The 27,735-nt window shown below is 42.2% G+C and overlaps 1 protein-coding gene across 1 annotated transcript in view; it reads right to left on the bottom strand.

The window, feature by feature from the left end:
* Positions 1 to 565: 565 nt before the first annotated feature.
* GPNMB (glycoprotein nmb) overlaps positions 566 to 27,735 on the bottom strand; it is a 28,327-nt gene continuing 1,157 nt past the window's right edge. The window contains exons 2-11 of the mRNA XM_024738409.1: positions 21,259 to 21,411; positions 19,196 to 19,339; positions 16,829 to 16,978; positions 14,202 to 14,360; positions 13,549 to 13,860; positions 9,324 to 9,431; positions 7,992 to 8,094; positions 5,807 to 6,021; positions 2,104 to 2,200; positions 566 to 1,661 (exon numbers count right to left, since the gene is read on the bottom strand). Of these exons, the coding sequence (XP_024594177.1) occupies positions 1,511 to 1,661; positions 2,104 to 2,200; positions 5,807 to 6,021; positions 7,992 to 8,094; positions 9,324 to 9,431; positions 13,549 to 13,860; positions 14,202 to 14,360; positions 16,829 to 16,978; positions 19,196 to 19,339; positions 21,259 to 21,411 (1,592 nt within the window). The 3' untranslated portion in view covers positions 566 to 1,510. The remainder of the gene's footprint in view (positions 1,662 to 2,103; positions 2,201 to 5,806; positions 6,022 to 7,991; positions 8,095 to 9,323; positions 9,432 to 13,548; positions 13,861 to 14,201; positions 14,361 to 16,828; positions 16,979 to 19,195; positions 19,340 to 21,258; positions 21,412 to 27,735) is intronic.

Here is a 27,735-nt window from a genome sequence, read left to right as displayed (position 1 = left end):
TCTTTTGGTCTAGAATATGGGTCCACAAGCTATGGCCTGCAGGCCAGATCTGGCCCACCACCTGCTTTTGTCAGTATGCTTGTGCTGGAACACAGCCATGTGCTTTCATTTATGTATATGATGGCTTTTGTGCTACAATATTGGAGTTGAGTAGTTGCAACAGACACCGTATGGCCCATGGAGCCTAAAATACTAACTACCTGATGCTTTACAGAAAAGGATTGCCAATCTGTGACCTAGAACCATCCTCTAACCTTTATTTTTAATATAATCCTGACTGTTCAAAGAGTCCAGAACTGCCTGTAGAAAATCTCTTCTTTTAGACTGGCCTGATTATATACATACATATATATACATATACGTATGTGTGTGTGTGTGTGTGTGTGTATATATATAAAATTTTATGCAATTTCACATACTGTATATATATACTTAAAAATACAAAATACTTATGAAACGATCAGTGCTCCATGGCACAGAGTTAAACAAATTTTTATGTGTTAAAACTCTAAATGAAATTGAATGGCAAACAACAAATTAGAAAAATAATTCCAAGAGCTTTATTTTATTTTTTTAATTTTCATACTTTATTTTCCAGGAAGGAGAAGAAAAATGTCATGACTGACAGAGTAGCTTCAGTTACAAATGAAAGTAACATCTTTGGTGATTAAGTTTCTGTATCATTTGAATAGAGAAACCAGTAGGAAAACCAAGGGCCTCCTTCTTTGGAAAATCATAATATATAATTTCAACTATAATTTTCAACTGTGGCGCCAGAGTGCACAGAAATTCAGATATATCCACAAGAATGTCAACACTCTGAGTACAGGGCCATGTACTTAGCAACATGCCTGGTATACAGAAAGTGCTACATAAACGTCCATGGGAAAAATGAATGAACGAGTACCGTTCCTTTACACATTTGGGCTCGGCAGGTGGTCACAAACATATTCACAATCATTTATTAGATTAGTATTTTTTTTTAGTATAACAAGCATGCAGAGCCTACTAAAGGCTTACCTGTTAGTGCTCTGTTGGGAGCTCATGCATGTTCATTGACATAGGATTCAGGTAGCTTGGAACATGACCCTCAGAACAGGAATACACTGGTTTTATGCATATGGTCATATGGAAAGCTAGAACACGTCCAGCCTCTCCTTCCAGTTAACCTAGGTCAGACTCTAACGAAAGTACCTTCTTCTGCTACTCTGGATACAGTGTATCTACCCTACTAATCACCTAAGACATTATAAGTGAAACAAACCATCACTAAAGAAAATGCTGCTAACTGGTTTTATCAGTTAATATAACATGGGTGAGGCTGTGCGTAGTTTAATTCCCCTCTACCTCTCTAAAATGTCATTTAACCTATAATAAAAATTGGACCTCCCTAAACCACAATATATATTTTACGATAATATTTCTAAAAAGTTAATCGTCATCCACTCTAGCATAGCTGACATAAACGGCGCTGAAGAGTGAGCTGTTGGTCAGAAGTAAGGCAGAAGATTTAAAGAATTCCCGGTTGGTTCTTGAGCAGTGGATCTTCTTCCTGGTTTCCGGGGAAGAGCATCTTTGCACAATTGGGGAAAACATTCAGGCCTTTGCCTCTGACCACGATCCCAGTGCTGTTTTCTATTGGTTTGTATTCCTTGTGTTTTCTGAAAGCAATGTGTTGGACAGATTAAAAAAAGATCTCCAGCTGGAAAAGGTTGCTTTCTACAGTCTTTTACATGCCAAGTGCAGAATGGTTAATTCTATTTAATTTATGGCTTTTAAGACATTGATGTCTTATGAAAATATATTTATTTTCTCTTCTTCATGCAAGAAATGTGTCTGCTTACTATAACTTGCAATTATATGTTAAACATTAAGCTGACACAATTTGGTAAAGTTACTGACATTTGGTAGCATTTTTAGGGATAAAAAAACACAGCAAAATTAATAGGCTAGTTTGGTATTCGTCATTCAGTGGAAGATTTTCCTCCCACATACAAAATGTTTAAAAGCAAAAAAGGGAAAACAGCTCACTTGTGCAGAAATATGCTATTTATTTTTGACAATATACTCTAGTGATTTAAAGTGTTAGAACCAGCAACTTACTTGTACACCAAAAGGGCGATCACAGTGACAAATATGGCCATGCAGCCAACGAAGAAGACCAGGGTACCATTTGCCATTCTTAAAAGGGAGTCTGGGTCTTAAAACAAAAGCAAGACCGTATTAGTGACAACTTCCACCTCGAGGACATGCTGCTTGTAATGCAATTAAATCGACGAGGAAGAGAGCTAACAGAAGATATATGGCTCTCTCTGTGCTTTCAGTAATCTTTCCCATTACATAATACATAGTCTTTGGGGGCAGCTTATCTTCCATTTAGAGAATGAGTTAGCGTGTCTGGAACACTGTGTTACGGGCTCAGGAGACAGATGTCACGTCCCGGAGATACCTGATGGGGTCTGAGCTGACCCAGCTGCACACACGTGGTGAAGGTCTTCATGATCCTCCTGCACACTCCTCTGGCCTCATCTCCCACTGCCTTCTTTCCAGCTGTGCTAAAAATCCATCTTCCCTGTGCTCTTTCAAATCTCCATGCCCTCTGCCGGGAACATCCTTCTCCCAACTCATCTCCAGCATCTGCCCCTTTGGGACACCTTCCAGACATGCATGCGGGCACCAGGTCATGCCTTCCTTTGTCACTTCTCTCCTTGTCTCTCTTCCTCTGCCTCCATCACACTGTGTTGCAATTACTTTTTTTAAAAAAATTTATTTATTTTTGGCTGCGTTGGGTCTTCATTGCTGCACGTGGGCTTTCTATAGTTGAGGTGAGCAGGGGCTACTCTTCGTTGCAGCGCGAGGGCTCGTTGCGGTGGCTTCTCTTGCTGCGGAGCATGGGCTCTAAGTGCATGGGCTCCAGTAGTTGTGGCTTTCCGGCTCTAGAGCTCGGGCTCAGTAGTTGTGGCACACGGGCTTAGTTGCTCCGTGGCGTGTGGGATCTTCCCAGACCAGGGCTCGAACCCGTGTCCCCTTCATCGGCAGGCGGATTCTTAACCACTGCGTCACCAGGGAAGCCCGCAATAACTTCTTTACACAAATTTCTCTCCTGCTAGACTGTAAGAGCCATAAAGCAGGGAGTATGTCTTCTCTGTACTCCCAGAACCCAGCAAATCAACTAGTCTTGTCTCTGCCACCAAAGTATAACTGGAGTCGGTCTATTTTCTCTCCATCTTCTCTGCCGCCATCACAGTCCCGGCCACCAGCCCTCTTCCCTGAGAGGACGTCTTCATTGTCTACTCGCTTCCACTGCTACTTTCCAATTAACCTTGCTTCACTCAGCAGTCTGAACGATCATCTAAAAGCATTGATCAGATCATGCTTCAACCCTGCCAGTGGTTCCCCTTACGCACAGAATAAAACCCAAACCCTACCTGTGGTGTGTAAGGATCTAGATGGGCTGCTTTTTTTTTTTTTTTTTTTTTTTTTTTTTGCGGTTCGTGGGCCTCTCACTGTTGTGGCCTCTCCCGTTGCGGAGCACAGGCTCCAGACGCGCAGGCTCAGCGGCCATGGCTCACGGGCCCAGCCACTCCGCGGCATGTGGGATCCTCCCGGACCGGGGCACGAACCCGTGTCCCCTGCATCGGCAGGCGGACTCCTAACCACTGCGCCACCAGGGAAGCCCGGCTGCTCATTCTTGAAATGCAGGTCTCAGAGGTGGAGGAGGAGGCCCTTGTCATTCAGAGAAGGCGCTTCACCAAGCGCGTGCCACTGCGTTGGCAGGACTTTCCCAACGTCCCAATCTAGAGAGCCAACTTCTGCCCCCTCTCTCCCATGCTTGTCACTCTCCACGCCTTGTTTCATTGTTTTCACAATATCATCTATTTGTTTACTGCCTCTTTCTGCTCACAAAAGCTGGGACCTTCCTCACCTTGTTCCCACTCTATCTAGGACTGGCTACCTGGTGCCTGGAGCTGTGATGGACATGGAGTGGACGCCCAGTGAATATTTGTTGAAAGCATTGCAGGTGCTTCATGGATGTTCCTTGAATCAATGATTAAAAGTCATTTCAGCTAACAGGCAATGCGTTTGCCTTTGAACAGAGATGGACTTTTGAGATTCTGACTTTGAAACCCAAGTCATCAAGTTACAATTCCCATTGGATTAAAAGCTCTCTTTCTGAGCTTCCTTTTTTGGGTTTTAAAAATGGCTCAGGTCACACCTAAAGTTATCACTGACTACAAGAAGGATTAAAGGGAAGCAAATATCCAAGCGTCTAATCCAGGTAAGAGAACCGTGGTTTGCCAGAACTGAGAAAGCTTCACAGTCCCTTCACAGGGACTCTAAAAGGCAATTCTAAAAGTAACTGCAGCAGCACAAGAAAAACAACCCCAGTAGCTCCTGGACGTGATGGTGTAGAAGATCCACACTCGCTCACATACAGAGGCTCCGGCTGCCTCTTTTCGCCCGGCTCCCCACTTCTGCACCCCAGACCCCATGCACCCTCCCTGGGAGGAAGCAGCGTACCTTTGCATTCTTTTCTTCTTTTTTTTAACGTACACCCTGGATCTCACCAACAATAAACCCTCATGCAAATAATTATATGCATGATTACTTATGCTTTTCTTTCAATGAGGTTAAAGCTGCCTTTTATATAGTTAATGAGTAAATATACGTTTAAGTACATTTCACCTTATAAGATAGACTCCACGACCGAAAGAGTTATTTGTGAGTTAGTTGTTAGGTTGTACCCAACAATCCTCAAACTAAGGAGCAAAACACGTGCTGTAATGTGTGCACAACTTAATCTGTGCCTTCCGCCCAGCACGTAGCACTTCCTCTAAGAGGTAAAGCAGTATCTTACAACATAGTCAGTTATAAGTGAAATTCAGTTAGGGTCACCAGGTAGAGTCCTTATGGGCTGGGGAAGATTAGCAGCCACCAGTAGATGGGAATTTCTCAATGAAATTCCTTCAACCACTTGGCTAACATTTTACCTCTCCGAGCATTAAGGGGACAAGGAGTAGTTTTTCTGGTGAACATTTAAGGACTAGGTAAATTGGTTTGTTTCCGTCTCAGTGTAATGCTTGGTAGAATTTGGGAAGGGAAGGAAAGGGTACATGGCAAGTTAGAAGGGAACCAGGAGTCCACCTGGTTTCTCATTTCTCTTCATGGCTTCATATCTTTGCCCAGGTGGATTCCAATGACAACATGATACCAGCCTCCCCTTTGTTGTAGCTTAATTGGACAACACTTTTTTTTTTTTTTGCGGTACACGGGCCTCTCACTGTTGTGGCCTCTCCCGTTGCGAAGCACAGGCTCCGGATGCGCAGGCTCAGCGGCCATGGCTCACGGGCCCAGCCGCTCCGCGGCATGTGGGATCCTCCCGGACCGGGGCACGAACCCGTGTCCCCTGCATCGGCAGGAGGACTCTCAACCACTGCGCCACCAGGGAAGCCCCATTGTTATTTTTTGATGTTGGGCTTTGCACTTTCCTCTTGAATTACAAATCTATCTGAGCATGCAGTGACCACATCCCATTATTACTGGTCCATGATCACAGCTGATTTTCTTCGTCAAAAGGCTTTTCTCTGGGCATTACTTCATTGGGTTTCTCTCTCTCATCCCTTCCCTAAGTAGATTTGCTGTTGGCTTTTAATGCCATTTCTTAAATCTACGTTAACAACAGTTCAATGAATTTTACATGGAAATAAAACTAAATATTGAGAGTGAAGCCTCGAGTAGCTTTGGTATTGGACACACACTTTATCTCCAACGTGAAATGTTCATACAACCATAAAACAAAACTTACCTCTTCCAGGGATAGAGACGAGGGTGCTCGTGAGGGCCAGGCTTGCATCATCACCCAGAGTCAGGTTCATACAGTATGTCCCAGACCCACCAAAGGCTCTTCTCACTGTCAGCAAGCACATATCGCCCAGGTCCATGTTCACAGGGTCGCAGACTGTGTTCTGAGTGACCTGGCAGGTGGGGTCAGAGATGACCGTACAGACCTCTGTGGGGGTGCTGAGGGCACGAATGACACAGAGAGAGAGAGAGGAATATGACATCAGTGTAGAAAGAAAATCACTACATTTCTATAAAATGGAATCCTACTTATTCTTACTCAAACCATATGACATGAAATTGTCACATATAATTTACTCTTTAAAAATTTTTTTTAAAAATTATTTATTTTTGGCTGCATTGGGTCTTTGTTGCTGTGCGCGGGCTTTCTCTCGTTGTGGCGAGCGGGGGCTACTCTTCGTTGCGGTGGCAGGCTTCTCGCTGCGGTGGCTTCTCTTGCTGCGGAGCACGGGCTCTAGGCGTACGGGCTCAGTCGCTGTGGTTCACGGGCTCTAGAGCGCAGGCTCAGGAGTTGTGGCGCACGGGCTTAGTTGCTCCGCAGCATGTGGGATCTTAATTTACTCTTAAACAAGCCTGGGTGTGAGCCATTGTTTCCTTTGTATCCTCAGGAAGATGAGCCCCTGGTGCTGGAGGAGGAAGAAATTATGTCCCCCAAGGCAAGGGGCTGCTGGGAACTTCCCTCTCCTTTTTGGCTCTCTAGATGTCCAAAGATGCAGACGGCTTAGGTGTTAGGCAAAGGTAGTATTAAATGCCAGTCGGCCCTGCGTGGGCTCCTGCAGAGATATGACGACAGCAGCAGCAGCAACCAGAGCTGTTTATGCAGCACCTACTGTGTGCAAGGCACTGAGTTTCTGATAAGTGATATAGTCTTGTCTATTCCTCTCAACGACCTGATGAGGAAAGTAATACTTTCCTAATGCAGCAGGTGACAAACTAGCTCTGGGAGGGGAGATCGCTGGCCCCAGGTTAAAAAAGCAGTTAGAGGTGGAGCTGGGACTTGAATAAAAGAGGTTTGACAGCTGTCCCTGTAACCACTCGGCTACCATGTGTTACTGTCTTAGCCACTGTCTCACTTCTGAGTAGACTTCCTGGATGGCGAGACCAGGCTCTGAAGCTGGGCCTGATGAGGGCGTGGGAAATTAGACGAGTTCATCTTCCCTTCTCACCTGGCCCCTGGCCTCTTGAAGCAGCTTTGCCTCCTCAGTCAGGGTTTTCTCTTTTTCTGTCATCCTCATCCCATTCTCTCCCCAATCCAGAGAGCTATGGAGCTATCCCCCCTTTTTGGGGGGTGCACCCCGCGGCTTGCAGGATCTTAGTTCCCTGACCAGGGATTGAACCTGTGCCTCCTGCAATGGAAGAGCAGAGTCCTAACCACTGGACCACCAGGGAATTCCCTGGAGTTATCCTTTTTGATCAGATAAGGCCTTGTTTTTATACCAGCCCATTCTGTTGATTAATTTATATATCACATACACGTACATTTTAATTACTTGATTTACTTATACGTAAATTAGTAAGTCATTCACATATTTGATGGCTTAATTGATATAGTATTTATATATTAATTAGTTTATATTCTGTCTATTATCTATAGTTATAACCAAACATTAGGAAGTCAAATTATATAACGCATTAGAAAGAGCTTTGTAAGTTTTAAAGCGAGACAGGATGATCAGGCATTGCTACTACTTAGCACAAGGACACAGCGCTTCCACATGGCCTCCCCTGACTCCGGAGGAGCCTCAGGGAGCTTAAGAGGCTCTGAGCCAGACCTCAACCCAGGAATCTTGCTCTGCCAGGTACCCGCCACCTAGGCAGGTACTGTTATCACTGGTGTAAATGAGGAGACTCATACGACTGTGTGAGGATTTGACATGAAAACAGAAGTAAAATGTTAAGGACACAGTAAGTGTTCAATCAGTAATTCTGCTTCAACAGTCAAAGGTGGTGAGCATTGCTCAGCTCTAGCAAAGCAAGTGCATGCTTGAGAGCACGTGGGAGGGTCCTTCCTCATCCTGGCTTGCTGAGGAACTAGAATCCAAATCAACTTTAAAGGGGAGAGGGGTATGAAGACCTTTGTTCAGCCTGGGGTCCTCACTTGGCCCCTTTCTTGGAGATAATGTACTCACCTCCCTTGGCAGTTCACGACGAAATCCACCAGGGGGTTGTCAGGCTGTGGCACGGGCATCAGGACGTCTGTCACCTGGATGATGTTAACCTCTAGGATTCCCTCTAATGGAACAATGCCCCGCAGAAAAACACATCAAAATACAACACAAACCAAACCAAACCACTTCTTAACCAATCAGAAGGCCAAACAAAACGGACTCAGCTTCTCACCACCCCAGATCCGGGAATCTGCCCCAGAGCTTTGGGTACATGTCCAGGCAGCATTTTCAAAGTCAAACTGAACAGCTCTTCAGCCCAACCTTGATCTTTAGTTCTGGAGCCTGTGTGTCAGGAGGCGGCACCCACTGGAGGAGGTGTTTCCGGGAAAGATGACCCTGAAGGGGAGCAGGCCCAGGCTCAGGCCTCGGCTGCTGTCTCTCCTGCCCAAGTGGCTCAGCCCCAGTAGGCACAGCTTGGGGTTTATTTTTTTATTTATTTTGATTATTATTTTTTTTTTTGCGGTACGTGGGCCTCTCACTGCTGTGGCCTCTCCCGTTGCGGAGCACAGGCTCCGGACGCACAGGCTCAGCGGCCATGGCTCACGGGCCCATCCGCTCCGCGGCATGTGGGATCCTCCCAGACCAGGGCACGAACCCACGTCCCCTGCATCGGCAGGCGGACTCCCAACCACTGCGCCACCAGGGAAGCCCTGTTTGCTTTTAGTGTGGACCATTTTTAAAGTCTTCATTGAATTTGTTACAATATTGCTCGTTTTATGTTTTGGCTTTTTGGCCGCGAGACATGTGGGATCTTAGCTCCCCGACCAGGGATTGAACCCGCATCAGATTGAACCCTTGCATCAGAAGGTGGAGTTGTAGCCCCTGGACCACCATGTGGGTTTTAGCCCCAGCCGTCTCCTCTGTTCGGCACCTGTGAGCAGCGCCCCAAGCACACAGCCCGGTGTGGTGGCCCTGTTCAACCCTCTTTCTTACACACAGGAGGTGTGACTTTGTGAAATCACCCAGGGGAGGAAAGTGGGAGCTGTGAGAATTTGGAACTGGCCTTCCTTCAGGCCACATTCATTCAGGTTTCTGAGCTGCACAGGGTCGGAGGTCCAGGCCCCCTGGCAGGCTCATTGCTCTGTGGGCCTCACAGAGGGCTCATTTCCACCAGGATGTCTAAGGAAGGCCGGGAAGGCAGGTGGAAATCTAGCAACTAGTGGAGTCTTTGCTTGTGCACATGTGGTACCACCTTGGACAGAGAGTGGGTGCCCTCATCCTCACCCCTCCAGAGGCAGGTAAGGGAGTGGGTGACCCAAGGTGGATTCTAACATCTTTTCTCCATGGTCTTACCTACAATTGTGATGGTGGCTTTAAAGTAGCCGTATCTGTTAATATGGCAGTTTTTATCAGGAATCTCCCTCGGCTCCAGGGCATTGTCACCAGCAGGCACTGGAGAGTCTGAATAATAAGATTTTAGGGTACTTGTTGAGAACGTAAAAGATGTACATGATATTACCAAAGATCTAAACATTTGTCTACTTGCTCTTTAGAAAAACATCCAGAGTTCTATACTATTAAATTGCTGCAGAAATTTGAACTAAATGGGTAACAACTCATATAGATGTGAGAGCTATAAAGCATTATAAAATTGTTAAATTATGTAAGTAAACACAATCCCGTATCTTGTTCAAGCACAAATATCATATGAAAGGTGGAAGCCGTATTAAAATGTGTAGTACGACAATCATGATGAAATAAAGCAGGCCACAGCAGATAAAATTATATTGTAATTTTGGAGGAAGGTATTCTGGGCTCAAATTCTAGGCCCCTTGTTTTTAGCTGTTTGAGACCATGGGCATGTCATTTAACCTCTCTTTCCTCAATTTGCTCATCTGTAAAATAGGGACAATACTTACTGACCTACTAGAGTTGAACTATAAAACCTAAATAAAATAAAAAACTTAAATAAAATTTTATAAATAAAAAATATAAAACTTGCTTCTCATGTCTGCCATGTAGGAAGTATTTAATAAATATCTGTTTCCTTATCCCAATATGTACTTCTATACATCTATGTAGGTACAGATGTGCTATAACATATATATGTAATAAGATATGTAATTTTAAATGTTAAGGTGGATGATTTTAAATGATAAGAAGGAAACAACATGGAAAAAGGCAATTCTTCCCCTGTTTGAGTGTCTCATAGATCCTAAGTTTACATTCTAGAAGTCATACAGTCACTTATGATGAGCAGAGGCGTGGGGAAGGAAAGGAGTGAATACAAGATGCTGTTGAAAAATAACCCTTTGAGTGTGATTAGAGCAAAGAATTTAATGCTCTATTAGTTACAATTTAAAAAGCTCTAATGGTGTTCCATTAACAAGATAAAAAGACTGGAAAGAAAATATAATACTGAAAATACAACATTACTGTCTCAAATTTCCAAAGGCATGAAAATGGACCCAGTTTGGGGGGAATCAAAGCTTCATAAGAGCTGCATCTCTAACACTGGGATATGTAAGTATGAAGCCAATTGGGAGACTTCTCCAGGGCTCCTCAGAGCCTCTAGTGGGTGAATGAATGTGCCTGTGACGCTCCTTTGCTCAGAGGGACCTTCGCAGAGCAGTTCTCAGAGCATCTCTGGAAAGTAGCGCTTCATGGCACACACTTTGGGAAATGTTGTTTGGGTAAAACCCAGAAAGGTTCTGATGCCATGCCAGATTCAGATGCAGTGGTTTATCAGCAGGTTTGGCTATGGCAGGCTTGGCTGTGTCCCCTGAGCTTCACGGTGGTCCTGTGAAGTTACAGGGTAATCATTCTTCCTGTTCTGAGATTTAACTGATGGGCTCCGATGCAAAAGATATGTTCGTGAAGGGTATTAAAGATGGCTGGCTCTTCCCTAGAAATCTCCTTTTGAAGGTCTTGACAGGTGAAATTTAGCTGTCAAGTTAGAGCATGGAATCATGACCCTGCCATCTTTTAAAAGAAAACTTCTCATAAAAGATGACTAATAAATGTCCATGATTTTATCTTTGGTAGAATGCTTATAAAAATGCATGTGGGGTTTTGCAGAGGTATGTACAATATCAAATCTATATCTATACATACAAAGTCAAGGTATGATTAAAGGGCTAATGGAGAAAAACTAACACCTTAAAAGACAGATGGGGAAGAAGGTAAGCGTCCTACTTAATTCACTATTTATGTCCCTGTTACTCAGAGAATGGTGTGAGATCCTTTGATTCTTTGGGAAAGTTCTACATGATATGATATATATATGATATATACATATTATATATAATATTACACTGATTAGCATCAATCTTACAAAGGTTTTTCTTTTTAGATTTGTACACAGAAATGATCGATGGCACGGTTACCTAAGGGAGGAGAATTGTGTGGCTTAAAACTAGAGCATACCTGTCTGCCCTATAATGTAATTATCTTCCTGAATCACCACTTCAGCTCTGCTTCTGTCTCACTCCTTTGGTTGCATTTGGTTTCTATTTAATAGCTGTACTCATTTTGAAGCCACTTACTATAGCAGAGAACATAATTTTTGGTCAAATAAGAATCCAGTGCTCAATAATCCAAGCCTGTTAATATGCTCTGCATAGCTGAAAATGTTCTCTCTTCCAGAGGACAAGTACCCCAACCCCTTTCTCAAGTCATGGGCTGACTCCTATCATCACCTTGGGTCCCATTACGTATTCCCATCCCTCCATTCCCTAAGTCTCACAGCTGCTCTAAGGCATTTTGGGGTTTATTACGGTTGATCTAACACCTTTAGATAAAGCCAGGCAGTTTCCTTTCACTATGAAATTTAACAAATTCAACAAATTTAACAAATTGCTACCTTATATCTTATGGTCTAACCTATAGAAAATAATAACAAATTTAAAATACTCTTTCATTGACTTAAAATATATTTTTTTGCATGTTATGATACAAATATGTTCTAAGAAAAATAAGCTAGCTTTATAAAAATGCAATTCAAGATAGACTAACATTAAATAACCTAACATTAAGACTTTTACCATTCAGGAATTTCTAGACAGATGTAACAAGCACCTGTAATTTATTTTGAATTTTACACCTGGTCTGCTTATTTGTAAGGAAGACTGATGCTTGTAGATAAATAAATTGACTCTCCTATAGAAATACCAGAACGAAGCTATATGTTTCGAATTGTTCAATGCAGTTATATTTACAACTGGAATTAGGTTTAACTGAATCATCCACCAGTAAGAGAGTGGTTAAATAAATAAGCCACTGAATCAAGTGAGTCAGACTTAAATGTACTGATAACGGGAAGATGTCTATGATGTTTGTTAAATGAAAAAAGGCAAACTGTAGAATACATATTTCATGAACCCATCTACCTAAAAATCAAAACCACAAATCCTATATGTATTTATAGAATATGTTTGTAAATATACAGAAAAAGATCCGGAAAGAAACACTACCAACCCTTAACAGGGTTTAACTCTCGAGAGGAGAGCATGAAGAGGAACTTTCACTTTTATTTGAAATTTCTGTATTTGAAGTTTTATTAAGGGACATGCATTAATTTTATAATTTAAAACATTCCAAGAAAGAATTAATCAAAATCGGTAATAACTTATAATGTCTTGCTTTAGATATGCTTGACTTAGCAAGATATTTTTATTAATAACACACTTATTGATAACAGTTTATTATTTATATCTAACAGGTTTGGGTAAAAAAACCAATTGCAACAAGTCTGGACATCGTCATCGAGTGTTCTGTCCCGACTTGGTGATGGAGCCCTCTAGTGTCCAGTGAGAGGATGTCAGTCTATTACCATCCCCGGGATGCCGGCATGGTAAGATGTACTCGTGGCTTAGTGGGGAAGGATGGTAATGGTGTGGGGTAGGGTGTAGAATCAGACGGAAGCTAATGCTTCACAAAGTAAACTCTGAAGAACTTCTTGAATGACCTCATATACTATTATTACAAGGTGGGATTTAAGTAATTATGCCTTATATCCAGAATAATTTTAGTGTCTGGAATCTTTCCAGCCTGCCAGCCAAGAAATATTCTCAAGGTGCATTCTTTTTCGAGCCTATCTGTAAGCTACATTTAAGGGTGGCTGAGTTTTCATGGGACATGGGGTGGATGTGGGCACGGTGGGGAGGAGAATGGAAGTGGGAAGGAAATGTGGGAGGGGGAGGAAGGACAGTGGGATGGCCTGAATGTTTACAAGAGGTCCATGTTTCTTAACTAAAAAAAAAAAGGGAAGCAAACAGAAATGTGACAGGCTAGAAGGGGGAAAGCATCCGTACGCATAACAAGGGCCAGTGAGAATTAGGAAGGTCAAGGAGCTGTATACGAGTCACCAAGTGACTTTAAACACGTTCTCCTTTCTTCCAAACTGTAACAACTAAAAATGGTGATAAAGTAGCTAAACAAAATCAACAGGTAGAAAATGGAGTCATTGCAGAGTTTTTACACAGTCTCTTTAACTAAGGATCTAATTATACAACCCACATGAATTTTTTTTTCTGGCTGTTAAGGAACCCTGACAACAAAAAAGACCTGGAAATCTTACCCAAAGAAGCGGTGGTTTTTGGAGGTCTGGGTGAAGGTGAAGGACAAGGTCCAGGCACTGTAGCTTGCACAGTGAGGTTGAGACTGAAGGTTCCATTGAGAACATAGGTGTGGTTCAAAGTGTGATTGTTGGAAACAAACAGACCAGTATTATCCCCAAAGTTCCACTTGTAGTAAATGGCAGACTCATTGAGGAAGTGGCTGGGATCATGAATCAGGACATCGAATGTAATGGGGAGGTCCTTGAGGAAGGTTTCATCAGATGAATTTCGATTGTTCTTCTGGGACATAGTCACAAATACAGGAATCTGATCTAAAAGATATATCCACACCCCCCCCAAAAAAAAAGAAAGAAAGAAAGTCACCACTGCTTGACTTTAAGTGGATGACTTTAATGTTTTTAAACTAAAAACATTAGAAATTAAAATTAGGGATAATTCAGCATCATTTTCCCTTTTCTTATACAAGTTTGCTAGAGTTTTCCTAGGTTATTCTGGAAAACATAGATGGAATATGTTATTAAATATATAAGGTTGAGAAGGAGTCCAAATGACATCTAACCTAACCCAAAATACTTGGCTCTCTTTCTAACCCACTGACATCATCAGAACTAAGTGTCTCACGCTCAGTTAATTTAGAGTTCAGTCCACTCACCTGTTACCACATACACATCTTTCACTTTTGCTATGGGAACGTACACCCGTCGGTATCTTCTATAGACAGTTACTTCCATGATTTGAGGGCCAGGAGTCACATTGGCTGTGTTTATAGAAACTCTCACTGAACACTGTCCCAGTTTCTGGAAATATTGACCTTTGAGAGGATGGAAATGTTTAGTTATTGGCTACATTATATGATCATTACAGAAAGCTGATGTTTCTTAAAGCATAACAACTGCCATTTAGAGATAGTTCTGGGAAAGGAAAAACAGGATGGGGATGCAGTCCTGGCTCCTTCAGAAAAGAAGGCGGTGCTCATTTTTATATAAAACCTTATAAAACAATCTCACAAACATAAATGTAATTGTATATAGTTGATTAAAATGAAAAGAGCTGTTTAGTGGGATGCCATTAGTCCTTAGTTTACAAATAAATAATTTGTATAAGGAAGTGATCTGGTACTTGAAATACATATGTTTCCCCCAGAAAATACATTTGATGTAGGTGTCCAAGGGAGTTAAAAATATATCCAAAAATCGACCTTATTTTTGTAACAATATTAGTAGTTCAGCTATATTGTTAAGTAACTTTTTTCTTTTAGGGAACTAGAATCCTCCACCTTCTAGTAGTGTTTGTTTATAAAAATGCAGTAAGTGATGAAAAACAAACAGGGTATTGTGGGTATAAAAAGGAACGGAGTAGTTAACATTTCTAGGGCCCTTGAATCCTTCTTTTTCTTTCTCCAACTCTAACCTAAATCTAACTGCCACTGGCTAGCTAGTGAAAGTAATTCCTCTCCTTCAGGGCTCAAGGATTTTTCTAATCCTTTTGAGGCACCTGGCACAGATGTGTCATTGAAACAACAAGTATTGTAAGATGGATGCTTGTGAGACGGAGATGTTTAAAGATCATGTTCATCACATGGTCAAAGGTGTCAGGAAAGGGACGACTTCCCTGGTGGTCCAGTGGTTAAGATTCTGTGCTTCCACTGCAGGGGCCACGGGTTCGATCCCTGGTTGGGGAACTAAGATCCCACACGCCGCGAGTTGCAGCCCAAAAAATAGAAAATGAAGTGTCAGGAAAGGCTTGCGATCCCCCTTTACCTTGAAATGAAGAGGCAGTTCTGTTAGAGGTTATAGGGGAAAGAGGTGTCTCTTGGAATTAGTGATACGTGAGGAAATGTTAGTTCTGGCACCGACCACAGAGGCAGTGCTTGGCTGAGGAAAAATATTAGTTAACTCTGAGACCTCAGCAGAAGGTGGAAATTCAAAACCGTCTTGTTAGGAAAACAGTGGTTTCTGGGCTGGAAAGTGATGTTAAATAAAGACATCTTAACTAGTTAAGTTAATGGTTCTTAACTAGGCTAAACAGAATCTGGAGTGTTAGTGAGCCTAAGTGACTCCATGCAAACTGTCAGGTCAAAGAAATCATGACACTTGGGGAATTTACTGACAGGGCCATGAAGGGACTGAAAAAAGTCGGCTTTAAATCAGCTGATTTAAATAGACGAGCATAGTATTTGTTATACATTTTGTACTCTGTTCAAGTGGACCATGTATTATTAATATGTTATTTTGATTTATAAGTTAACTGAAGAAAGAGAAGCTGTCTGTAATTCATGAAGACAGACCAAACATTTAGAAATTTGGAGTCTGCATGGCTGGTAGCAGATTTGCAATACTCAGAGCCAGGTGGCACCTGGTAAGATTTTTAACTAAGAATTTAGCAGCTTTGCTAATAACCTAAATTTAGTCCTCCCTAAAAAAAAAAATCACTTCACTAATAGTAAAGCAAAGTGGATACCATTTGTGGTTAAAAAAAAAAAAAGAGGGTAGGTTATGTCAAAGAAGAAGAGTGGTTAGATTATTATACTTTTACTCAATAGAATATTATGCAGTCATTAAAATAATGTATATAAAAAGGTTTAGAGAACTCTCACGCAGTCCAGTGGTTAGGACTTGGTGCTTTCACTGCCGGGGCCTGGGTTTGTTACCTGGTCAAGGAACTAAGATCCCACAAACCATGCAAGAATTTTAGTCAATGCTCATGATATTGATCAAAATGTATATATTTTATGATCTTAATCAAGAAATACTAAGAAAAAAGAAAGAAAGAAATACTGGTAGAGAAAACACCATCATGTTAACAATGATAATCTCTGGTGTGAATTATGGTGACTGATTTTTCATTTGTGTTTTTCTGCATTTTCCAAATTTCCTACAAAGAGTATAAGTTAAATTCTGAAAATTCTTTTAAAAACATAAAAAAATTAAATAATAAATCAGCAAATGCCCATCCGTGTGCGATGCAAATAAATAAATATTATTTTTCATATTACTGTTTTAGACAGAAAAAAATTGAGTAGCTTTGTCTTAAAAAAAAAAAGAAAGCTGAACCTGTCTTTTTCTCGTTTTAATTATTTGATGTCCTGGAGATATGGCAAGGCTAACCCAGATTTAATTTTTATCCCTCACCCTCCACTCCAGCTAAGGAAAGTTAAAAGAGTAACTGTTGTTAAACTCCCAGTGTTGTAATTCTCAATTATAGAATATGGAAAGAGAAAAAATTTAAAATTTGAAGGAAAGGTAAAGAAGCAGCTAAGGGGGTTTGTAAAAGTCCAACCAAGTGTGTGGAACACAAAGACGAAATTCCATTTTCGGGGGTGAGGGAAAGGCTTCCCGTGATGGCCTTGTCTGGTGCCATTTCCCCAGTCACCGTCCTCTGTCCATGCTGTCCAGTTGTAAACATATGGGTCAGGAGATGGACCAGTATCTAAAGAGAGAAAGGAACACGCCATGACTGACTCAGAATACTCAATGCTCTTCATTGAATTAAACACATTTTCATATTTTTTCATAACTCATTTAAATAGTTAAATAGTTGGACAACTAAAACCCTAATATTCAGAATTCATCTAATGGTACCTTTACGACCTGTGCATTTTTCTGCCTACATGTTATATTTCAATGAGTTTTATATAAAGCAATTTTTCAGGAAATTTAGAGCTATCACTTAATATGTTTACCTTCATATTGGGTCTCCAAATCACAAGCATATTCAAACCAAACTGAGGGATGCTGTATCATTTTACTTTGATACACTCTCTCTATCTGTAGCTTTTGTTCCCTGATTCATTTGACATCATGACTCTCCTCTCCTAAAGACTTCAGCACACATCTCCAAAGAATAAGGACATTCTCTTACATAACCACGTCATCGCCACGCCTACCACAGTCAAAGGTCACATCATACATTTGGCTATTTTGTTTCTTCAAATGATTCAGAAAAAAAAAAGAAATATGCCTAGAAATGTAGATAGATGACAGATACATAGATAGGTAGATAGATAGATGGAAACAGGAAAAAAATGTTAAATTTGTTGAATCTCGAAGTACCTGCTTTCTACTTTTCTGTATGTTTGGGAAAACATCAGTTTTCCATTTTAAACAAGTCATGATCAGTATCTTTTCATCTAGAACAATCCCCCCACCCTCTTGTTTTTTTTATGTCACTGACATTTATGAAGAGCCTTTTTATTTATCAATCTACTACAGCCATTATTTTTTTTACTCTTAAGTTATTCCAAATATGGCCAGTAGGAGCCCCTCTAGCTGCCTTCCGTGTCCCTGTGACATGTCCCCATTACTCCCTTGTTTTCTGGGACAACAAGATGTCCCTGGTTCATGTGGTACTTTCCCTGTCCTACACCTGGAATTAGTCATTTCTTCAAAAATTCTAGTTTCTTCTAGAGGTGATATATACTTTATATAACTTTTCATAAGTCACAAGGACTCTTTCATATAAAAGTGCTCAGAGGGTTAGACTGTCATTTGAAACATTCATAAGAATTAACTTTTTTTTTTTTGCGGTACGCGGGCCTCTCACTGTTGTGGCCTCTCCCGTTGCGGAGCACAGGCTCCGGACGCTCAGGCTCGGCGGCCATGGCTCACGGGCCCAGCCGCACCGCGGCATGTGGGATCTTCCCGGACCGGGGCACGAACCCGTGTCCCCTGCATCGGCAGGCGGACTCTCAACCACTGCACCACCAGGGAAGCCCCAAGTATTAACTTTTTTAGAAGGAAAGAAAAAATGCTACAGACGATTATAAACAACACTTTTTAATTATCAAACTCTTTCTACACAGAATTCATTGTTTGCGTCATAGGAAGATGATAAATTGCTAAGAAATAAACACATCAACTGTTTCACAGAAGTTCTAAGTAATAAAATCAGATCATGACTGCACTTATCAGCCTTGTTACTGACTGAGGAATCTCAGTAATTACCTGAGCTTTTAAGGCTGTACAGTTCTAACGAGATAATCCCCCTTGATGTATTTGTAATCATTTGTGCTCTTTAACATGGGCAAAGAGCTTATCTGCTTTAACTAAGAGCAAAGCAACACCAAAATAGACAAATCTTAGCATTTGTGCTAGGCACACAGTTTAAGGAATTCTTGTGAGCAGAAGCCTATCTGATTAACAAAGATCTGACAAATTGACTATTCTTTGAGTAGCCAGAAGAAGTCCAAGTAATAAAATCCAAATCTGAGAATCAACAAGGTATTCTCTGTCCAATCAACTGGGCACTAAGAAAAGGCCAAGCCTCGGGACTTCCCTGGCGGTCCAGTGGTTAAGACTCCGAGCTCCCAATGCAGGGGGGCATGGGTTCGATGCCTGGTCAGGGAACTAAGATCCCACATGCAGCAAAGGGCAGCCAAAAAAAAAAAAAAAAGGCCAAGCCTCACAACGTAGATTTGAGGAGAGTTCCAAGTAGTGGAGAGACATCCGTTGGCCAAAATGGATTTGACTGATGTTGATGGAGGGACATATTCACATTCCCTGTCATCCAACTTGAGGAGGGGGTGACAAGGGACAACTGCAGCATCTTGCATTTATAGAAGTACCTGTGAGCATTAAGGTTTATGAGGAGGGTCTCCAGTAGTTAGGAGAACCAGCATGTTCCTGTAATGGGACTAACATTCCTTACCATTTCTGAAGTTCTTCTCATAGACTATGTTGCCACTGGCACCTTCCTGTTGGCATCTGGGGAATACCAGGTTCACTGCGAATGTTATAGTTGAGCCCACAAGTGCTGGTGCATCACTGGTCAGAAGTGCCTGCACACGGCCTCCTAGGGCATAGAAAAGTAGAGCTCAATCAAACACCTCTTTTCCCTTTCACTGATAAACAAAAAAAAGTAAAGTTAAATCTACAAATAAGAACCAGAGGATCCTTATGCCTCTTTACAAACTATTTGCAGAATTCTTCGCTTTTGCTGTCAGAGTACAACATTCCAGAAGACAAACTTAAAAATTCAGACCAATTGAAGAATTCTCTAACCACAGAAAGAACATTTCCTTAAAATAATTAAAAATCTATTTAATTGGATTGAGGAGACAGGTATTAAAGGTTTGCAATTTTCAATTTCAAGACCAATGACTGAAGGATTCATTGGCTTTTGATATGAACAGAGAGATATTAACTTTCGGAGAAACCACACTTTTGAGATGGTCAAAGTGCCCTGGAGTCTCAGAACTTCTGAAGATGACCATTCCCACATCAGTTACTTAAGTTTGAGGCCAAACCTGCTTGCTCTTCAAAATCTTCCAAGAGGCACCAGTTGTAAATTTCTAAGGCGATTTTACTGTGCGTGTGGTGGGGGAGAGGAGTTTAGAAAGTGATACTGTTGAGATAAAGGAAAGATTGCCAAATCCAGGTGCCTCCCACTTGGTAACTAGAGTACTGTCATTCATGGACGCACCATGAGCCCTGTGATCTCAGAGTCTACAATCTACAAGCCTAACTGAAATAGGAAATTACAGCTGTTTGGCGGATGCAACCTAATCAAACTTACAGGCTTTTGCACAGCCAAGGGAACCATAAACAAAATTAGAAGACAGCCTGCGGAATGGGAGAAAATATTTGCAAACAATGTGACTGACAGGGAATTAATTTCCAGAATATACAAACAGCTCATACAACTCAACAACAAAAATCAAACAACCCAATCGGAAAATGGGCAGAAGACCTAACTAGACATGTCTCCAAAGAAGACATACAGATGGCCAATAGGAACATGAAAAGATGCTCAATATTGCTAATTATTAGAGAAATGTAAATCAAAACTACAGTGAGGTATCAACTCACACCAGTCAGAATGGCCATCAACAAAAAGTCCAGAAATAATAAATGTTGGAGAGGGTGTGGAGGAAAGGGAACCCTCTTACACTGTTAGTGGGAATGTAAATTGGTACATACTATGGAAAACAGTATGGAAGTTCTTCAAAAAACTAAAAATAGAATTACCACATGACCCAGCAATCCCACTCCTGGGACTATAGCCAGACGAAATTATAATTCAAAAAGATACATGATCCTCTATGTTCACAGCAGCACTATTCACAGTAGCCAACACACGGAACAACCTAAATGTCCATCAACAGATGCATGGATAAAGAAGATGTGGTACATATATCCGATAGACTACTACTCAGCCATAGAAAAGAAGGAAATAATGCCATTTGCAGCAACATGGATGGACCTAGAGTTTATCATACTAAATGAAGTCAGAAAGAGAAAGACAAATACCATACGATAGCACTTATGTGTGGAATTTAAAATATGACACGAACCTATCTACGAAACAGAAAGAGACTCACAGACATAGAGAACGGACTTGTTATTGCCAAGGGGGAGGAGAGGTTGGGGAGGGATGGACTCGGAGTTTGGTGTCGGCAGATGCAAACTGTTACATATAGAATGGATAAAAAACAAGGTCCTACTGTATAGCACAGGGAACTATAGAACTATATTCAATATCCTGAGATAAACCATAATGGAAAAGAATATTTAAAAAAAGAATGTGTGTCTTCATATATATATGAACATATAAATATATATACATCGGAATCACTTGGCTGTAAGCAGAAATTAACACAACATTGTAAATTAACTATACTTCAGTTAAAAAAATTGAATCACTATGTTGTACACTTGAAATTAAAAAAAAAAAAGAAATTACAGTTGTTTTGGTTGAGTCTTTTGATTTACCTTTCCAAGAGTTTTGCCACCTCGAGTCTCCCCTCTTCCACACTGGATAGAGTTTTTCATTCCAGTCGTTTTCATCTGATGACCAGCCATTTAATTGCTTGTGCTCCCGCATATAACCAGAAGGTCTCTCATTGCTCAGCACATCATGAACGCCTATAAAGACATTTGAAAAAAAAATTATTTTGTCTACCTCCTCTCTCATTTAGTATTATCTAACAATGGTTAAAGCAACTTTTCACTTCATAAGATTGGAAAGCACATACATAATATTTCCAATACGTGAAGCAGATAGAAAGTGCTTTTTAAAAAAATGTGTACTGGAAATACCTTGAATACACGTACTCAGACCCTAGACCCTATCTCTTTACGTACTTTAAGTGAATCAAGGAAAAGTTTTGAATGTCAGTATTTCTTAGACATCATTTGGTTTCTCAAAACATGTCTTCTGAATATTTGGATTTGATACACTATCATTAGGAAAGACACTGATGCCAATGATCTTCAGAGCAGTTTTTCATCTTTTTCCATTCTGAATGGTTTACTTGGCTCAAGGAGTGCCAGACTGAGGAATGCCTCCAAGGTTCCAGGAGACGTGTACCAGTCCTGGAGGGCCCAGTGCTGAACAAATGTTTTTATGGCCCAGCACATGGTCTGTCTTGGTGAACGTTCCATATACAGTTGTGTAGTATTGTGTTTTTTTAATGTCACTTATGTCAAGCTGGTTGGTATTGTCTTTGGCAACTTCTCTGTTCCTGTTGATTTTCTGTGTGCTTGTTATTTCGTTACTGAAAGAGGGATGTTGAAATCTTCAACTGTAATTATGGATGTGCCAATTTGCCAACTTTGTCTTTCAGTTGGCATTATCTGCTTTATGTATTTTGAAGCTCTATTTTAAATTGTTAAGTCTTCTTGATGAATTGACCCTTTTAACATTAGGAATTGACTTTTTTTCTTTGCTAATATTCCTTGTTCTGAAGAATACTTTGATATTAGTGCTTAGTGTTTAACTGGTACATCTTTTACCATCCTTTTACTTTTTTTGCACATTTAAAAAATTTTTAATTAATTTATATTTATTTTTGGCTGTCTTGGGTCTTCATTGCTGCACGCGGGCTTTCTCTAGTTGTGGCGAGTGGGGGCTACTCTTCATTGTGGCGCGCAGGCTTCTCATTGTGGTGGCTTCTCTTGCTGCGAAGCACAGGCCTTAGGCACGTGGGCTTCAGTAGTTGTGGCACACGGGCTCAGTAGCTGTGGCTCACGAGCTCTAGAGCACAGGCTCAGCAGTTGTTGTGCACCGGCTTAGTTGCTCTGTGGCATGTGGAATCTTCCCAGACCAGGGATCAAACCCGTGTACCCTCCATTGGCAGGAGGGTTCTTAACCACTGTGCCACCAGGAAAGTCCCCATCCTTTTACTTTTAACCTATAAATATTTTTATATTTGAAGCGGGTTTCTTGTAGACAGCATATTGTTGTTTTTTTTAAAAAAATAGTCTAATAATTTTTACCCTTTATTTGGAGTGTTTAGGTAATTTACATTTAATGTAATTATCAATATTGTGGGATTTGTCTACTATATGTTTTCTATTTATCCATTCTGTCCTTTATTCCTTTTTTCTTCTTTTCTTATACTTACTGGGATTATTTTTGGATTCCATTTTATCTGCATTATTGACTTATTAGCTATACCTCTTTGTTTCGAGTGGTTGCTCCAGGGTTTATAGTATTCCAATTCTTTTAAATTTCTTTCCAATCTTGATGTCTGTCTTTTTGCCTTTCCTGATAAGTCTGGTGGTCACATTGTCTGTCCTTTCTTTGAGGATTGTAGCAGACAGTTCCTGCCTGCACCTGTCCTCTTTCTCTTGTTGCAGAGTTTTTACCATAATGATTCAAAATTCTAGAGGATCACTTTCCTAGCTTTCCTTACAGTTTGGGCAGGAACTGATGATTAGATCCTGGCTGACGGGAGCTGAGCGTAAGTCTGATGGAGGCTTCTGGGAAACATTTTTCTCTATCATTAAAAAAAAAAAAAAGTGGGAAAAAACTCCATTTTTTCCTCCTGAGAATTGATTTTGGAGACAGTAGTATGAGGATGTGATGCCTGGACTGTGACAGCCATATTTAACCATGAGGGAAAAAATCTGAGGAAGCAGGCCAGCACACCAAGGGTGTCAGAATAGATGGATGAAAAGAAAGAGTCCTTGACAATATTGTTGAGCTCTTCCTCCAGCCTTGTCTACCTTTGGGTGGATTGAGACAATAAATGTCCTACTCAACCTATTTGAGTATCTGTTACTCACAGGCAAAAGCTCCACTGTCTATAACCCTTGCCAGCCCCTAATCATACACTGCTATAAACTGTTGTCTCATCTAGTCATATGGTCTCGTGTCTTGGTCTGGCTATGGACTCAGAGACAGGAACGCTGCCTTTTCTCTTACATCCTGAAAGAGGCCTCCTATGAGGGGCGGTATTTAGAAGGTACTCAGAGAAGCCATACTGAATGGATGCCACTAGCCTCTGCCTTCTATTCCTCTTTGTTGGTAGGAGGAAGGGGAAGCATGTAATTCCCTTCTTATAATGGAGACAGATGGAGTGGGAAAGAACATTGAGCTGGAAGTTACAGAACCCACTATGAAACAGGCTGTGGGATTTCAGGCCATGTTTCTTCTCTGGGCCTTCACATCAGGCAAAAAACCACATGTCCTGTGATACTGTGAGATAGTATCTGTTTCCAAAAAGGAACAGAGTGAGGGCAGGAAATTTATGTTTATCAAGAAATGTTTATTATAACTGGAAATTCAGTTGAATGTTGAGTCATGGAATGGTAGAATGTTCTATATAGAAAGAACTAAGAGTAGTTCATTCAAATCCTTTCATTTGCAGACGAAGAAATTCAGGCCTAGGGCTTCCCTGGTGGCGCAGTGGTTGAGAGTCCACCTGCCGATGCAGGGGACACGGGTTTGTGCCCCGGTCTGGGAAGATCCCACATGCCGCGGTGCGGCTGGGCCCGTGAGCCATGGCCGCCGAGCCTGAGCGTCCGGAGCCTGTGCTCCGCAACGGGAGAGGCCACAACAGCGAGAGGCCCGCGTACCGCAAAAAAAAAAAAAAAAAAAAAAGAAATTCAGGCCTAGAGAAGTGATACGATTCACTCAGAGTCATCTGTAATCAAGTAGAAATGAAGATTGGCATCTTTGAGTCCCAGGATCAGTTTTTTCTACTCTTCCGAAGTCTTCCTCTTCCTCAGATCCTGAGTGAATGTGTGTTTCCAGATACATAATCCAAACACAGATTTCTCTTCTGATTTTAAATGTCAAAAGTCTGGGCTTCCCTGGTGGCACAGTGGTTAAGAATCCACCTGCCGATGCAGGGGACATGGGTTCGAGCCCTGGTCCGGGAAGATACCACATGCTGCGGAGCAACTAAGCCCGTGCACCACAACTACTGAGCCTGTGCTCTAGAGCCCATGCGCTGCATCCACTGAAGCCCCCATGCTCTAGAGCCCATGCTCCCCAACAAGAGAAGCCACCACAATGAGAAGCCCGGGCACTGCAATGAAGAGTAGTCCCTGCTCGTCGCAACTAGAGAAAGCCCGCGTGCAGCCACGAACACCCAACACAGCCAAAAAATAAATAAATAAAAATAAATTGAAAAAAATAAATGTCAAAAATCAAGGAAAAATACAAACTTAAAAGGCAAATGACAAGGAATAGACACATAGGCCCATAGAACAGACTATAGAACCCAAAAATAGACTCACAGATATGCCCTACGGATTTTTGCAAATATAATCCAATGAAGAAAAGATAGCCTTTCAACATATGGCACTGTAAAAAAGTAAAAAACATAGGAAAAATCTTCAGTTTCGAGGTAGGCAAGAATTCTTAGACTTAACACCAAAACCATAATCTATAACAGGAGAAACTGATAAACTGGGCCTCATTAAAATTAAATAATTTTGCTCTGTGAAATACCATGTGAAGAGGGTAAAAAGGCACATTACAGGGAGAAAAATATTTGCAAACCACATTTCCAAAAAAGGAATAATATCTAGAACATATAAAGGATTTTCAAAACTCAGTGTTAAAAAAAATCAAATAATCCAGGTAAAAGACCTGACCAGACATTTCACAGATGAGGATGTACAGAAGACAAAGTAACACATGAAAAGATGTTCAATATCATTAGCCAGTGAGTAAATGCACATTAAAACCACAATGAGATATCACTGCATACCTATCAGAAAGACTAAAATTAAAAATACTGACATCAGGGGCTTCCCTGGTGGCTCAGTGGTTAGGAATCTACCTGCCAATGCAGGGACCATGGGTTCAAGCCCTGGTCTGGGAAGATTCCACATGCCACAGAGCAACTAAGCCCATGAGCCACAACTACTGAGCCCCCACACCACAACTGCTGAAGCTCGCGTGCCTAGAGCCTGTGCTCTGCAGCAAGAGAAGCCACTGCAATGAGAAGCCTGACCACCACAACGAAGAGTAGCCCCTGCTCGCCCTGACTAGAGAAAGCCCACACGCATCAACGAAGACCCAATGTAGCCAAAAGTAGGATAAATAAATTTATTAAAAGCAAATGACATCAGATGTAGGTGCAGATGTAGAGAAACTGAATCACTCATACACTGCTGGTGGAAATGGTACCGCCATTCTGGAAAACAGTCTGGCAGTTTCTTGTGAAACTAAACATGCAATTACTATGCAACCAAGCAGTCGTACTCATGGGCATTTGTCCCAGAAAAATGGAAACTTATGTTCACATAAAAACCTGTACATTAATGTTCAGAGCAGCTTTACTCATAATAGCCTAAGCTGCAACAACCCAGAAATCTTTCAGTGGGCGAATGGATAAACTGTGGTACATCCACGTAGTCCGGTGTACCACTCAGTGATAAAGAACTAGCTATTGATACACACAACCTCAATAAATTACGTTGAGTAAAAAAGAGCCAGGTCCCCTAAATTACATACTGTATGATTCCATTTCTCTAACGTTCTTGAAGTTACAAAATTATAAAACTAGAGAATGGATTAGTGGTTGCCGGGGGCTGGGGGTTGGGTGGAGTGGGAAAGGGAAGTGGGTTTGGATCTTTGTGGTGATGTGACTGTTCTGTATTTTGACCGTGTCAATGTCAATATCTTGGTTGCCACATTGTAGTACAACTTTGCAAAATGTTACCATTGGGAGAAACCCCGCAAAGGGTACATAGCGGGGACCTCTTTGTATTATTTCTTGAAAGTGCATGTGAATCTACAATAACCTCAAAATAAAAAGAATTAAAAAATAGAATAAAAAATTAAAAAACCCCAACAGTAAGACTTTAAAAAAGAAAGTGGGTAGGGGAATAGATGTGAAGGTAAATGGGGTCACACGCAGCACCCCTGTGGCTGTTCCCTCTACCCTTCGGACGCCCTGCTCTACTAGCAGAGACATGGCGGCTTGGCCACTTGTGAGCTACTCTGTCAATAGCCTCTCCTTCCTCTTTTTACCACGGCTGTGACTGGAAAATGGCAAGGAATCCCTTGGTGTCTTATATAATGCTAAATTCTCCCCATCCTTATTTTTTGCGGCCAGGATATTTCTTCTTAAGGCAAGGTGAAGCCAGGCACAGCAGGTTTTGTTACGTGGTAATAGGTTGGGCCTCCTCTCAAACTGCTGGCCAGCCTCAGGCTGATCTGCCTTGCTGAGCAGAGCAAGGCGGTGCCGGTGGACCGGAGGCTAGAATTAGGTGCAGGGGCCAGTCACTCGTGGTCCAGCCCCACGGCTGGCAGGAAGGACAGCGGCTGCCACGAAAGCCTTCCTCGTCCTCGTATCCGCCGTGCGGCCCTTCCCCCTTGCCCGGGACACGGGAACAGCGCCAGCTTGCCCGGCCTCCCCGGGCTGTTGCAAGGCCCCGTGCGGCCCAGACGAGTGACAAATCCCGGGCCGCCGCTCTCCGGCCCGGCCCCGCGCCGGCACAGCCCCTGCATCTGGGCTCCTGGGTCAAAGTCGCGGCTCCTCTTCCTGCCCCGTCACCGGCCTCAGCGCTGGCTGCACAACTGGCCTCCTGACACTCTCCTCCCCTACCCCCCAGGCCAGGTCCCCATCCCGGAACCCCAGCACCGCGGGCTCCCGGCGCGCCCAGCGTCCCCCCCGCCCCATTCCCAGAGCCTGCAGCGCCCCCCTCTCTTTCTCCTCCACCCAGCCGCCGCCGGGCATCGCACTCTGCAAGGACCTCTTCGCTGTAGGGCTTTTCTCTCCCGCTGGGAGGAGTGAGAGGAACGCGTGCACGTGTGTCCAGGATCCTCCACTCTCCGATCTGGGCCCAGCAGGTGAAAAGCCGGACCTGGGCTCCTCGTTTGCTCACCCGTTGAAGAGTGGGAGGACCATGTGCTCCACAAAGGGGGCTGTGAGGACTAGCCGACTGATTTAAGGCGGCCAGCTCAGTGAGCACACACGGTGGGTCCCTTCTCAGCCCCCACCTTCA

Source organism: Neophocaena asiaeorientalis, unplaced genomic scaffold (genome assembly GCF_003031525.2).
Source record: "Neophocaena asiaeorientalis asiaeorientalis breed wild unplaced genomic scaffold, Neophocaena_asiaeorientalis_V1.1 scaffold89, whole genome shotgun sequence".
In the NCBI taxonomy this organism is placed as follows: Eukaryota; Metazoa; Chordata; class Mammalia; order Artiodactyla; family Phocoenidae; genus Neophocaena; species Neophocaena asiaeorientalis.
Note: the sequence above shows the minus strand (reverse complement) of the source record. Positions and strands in the feature narration are given on the sequence as shown.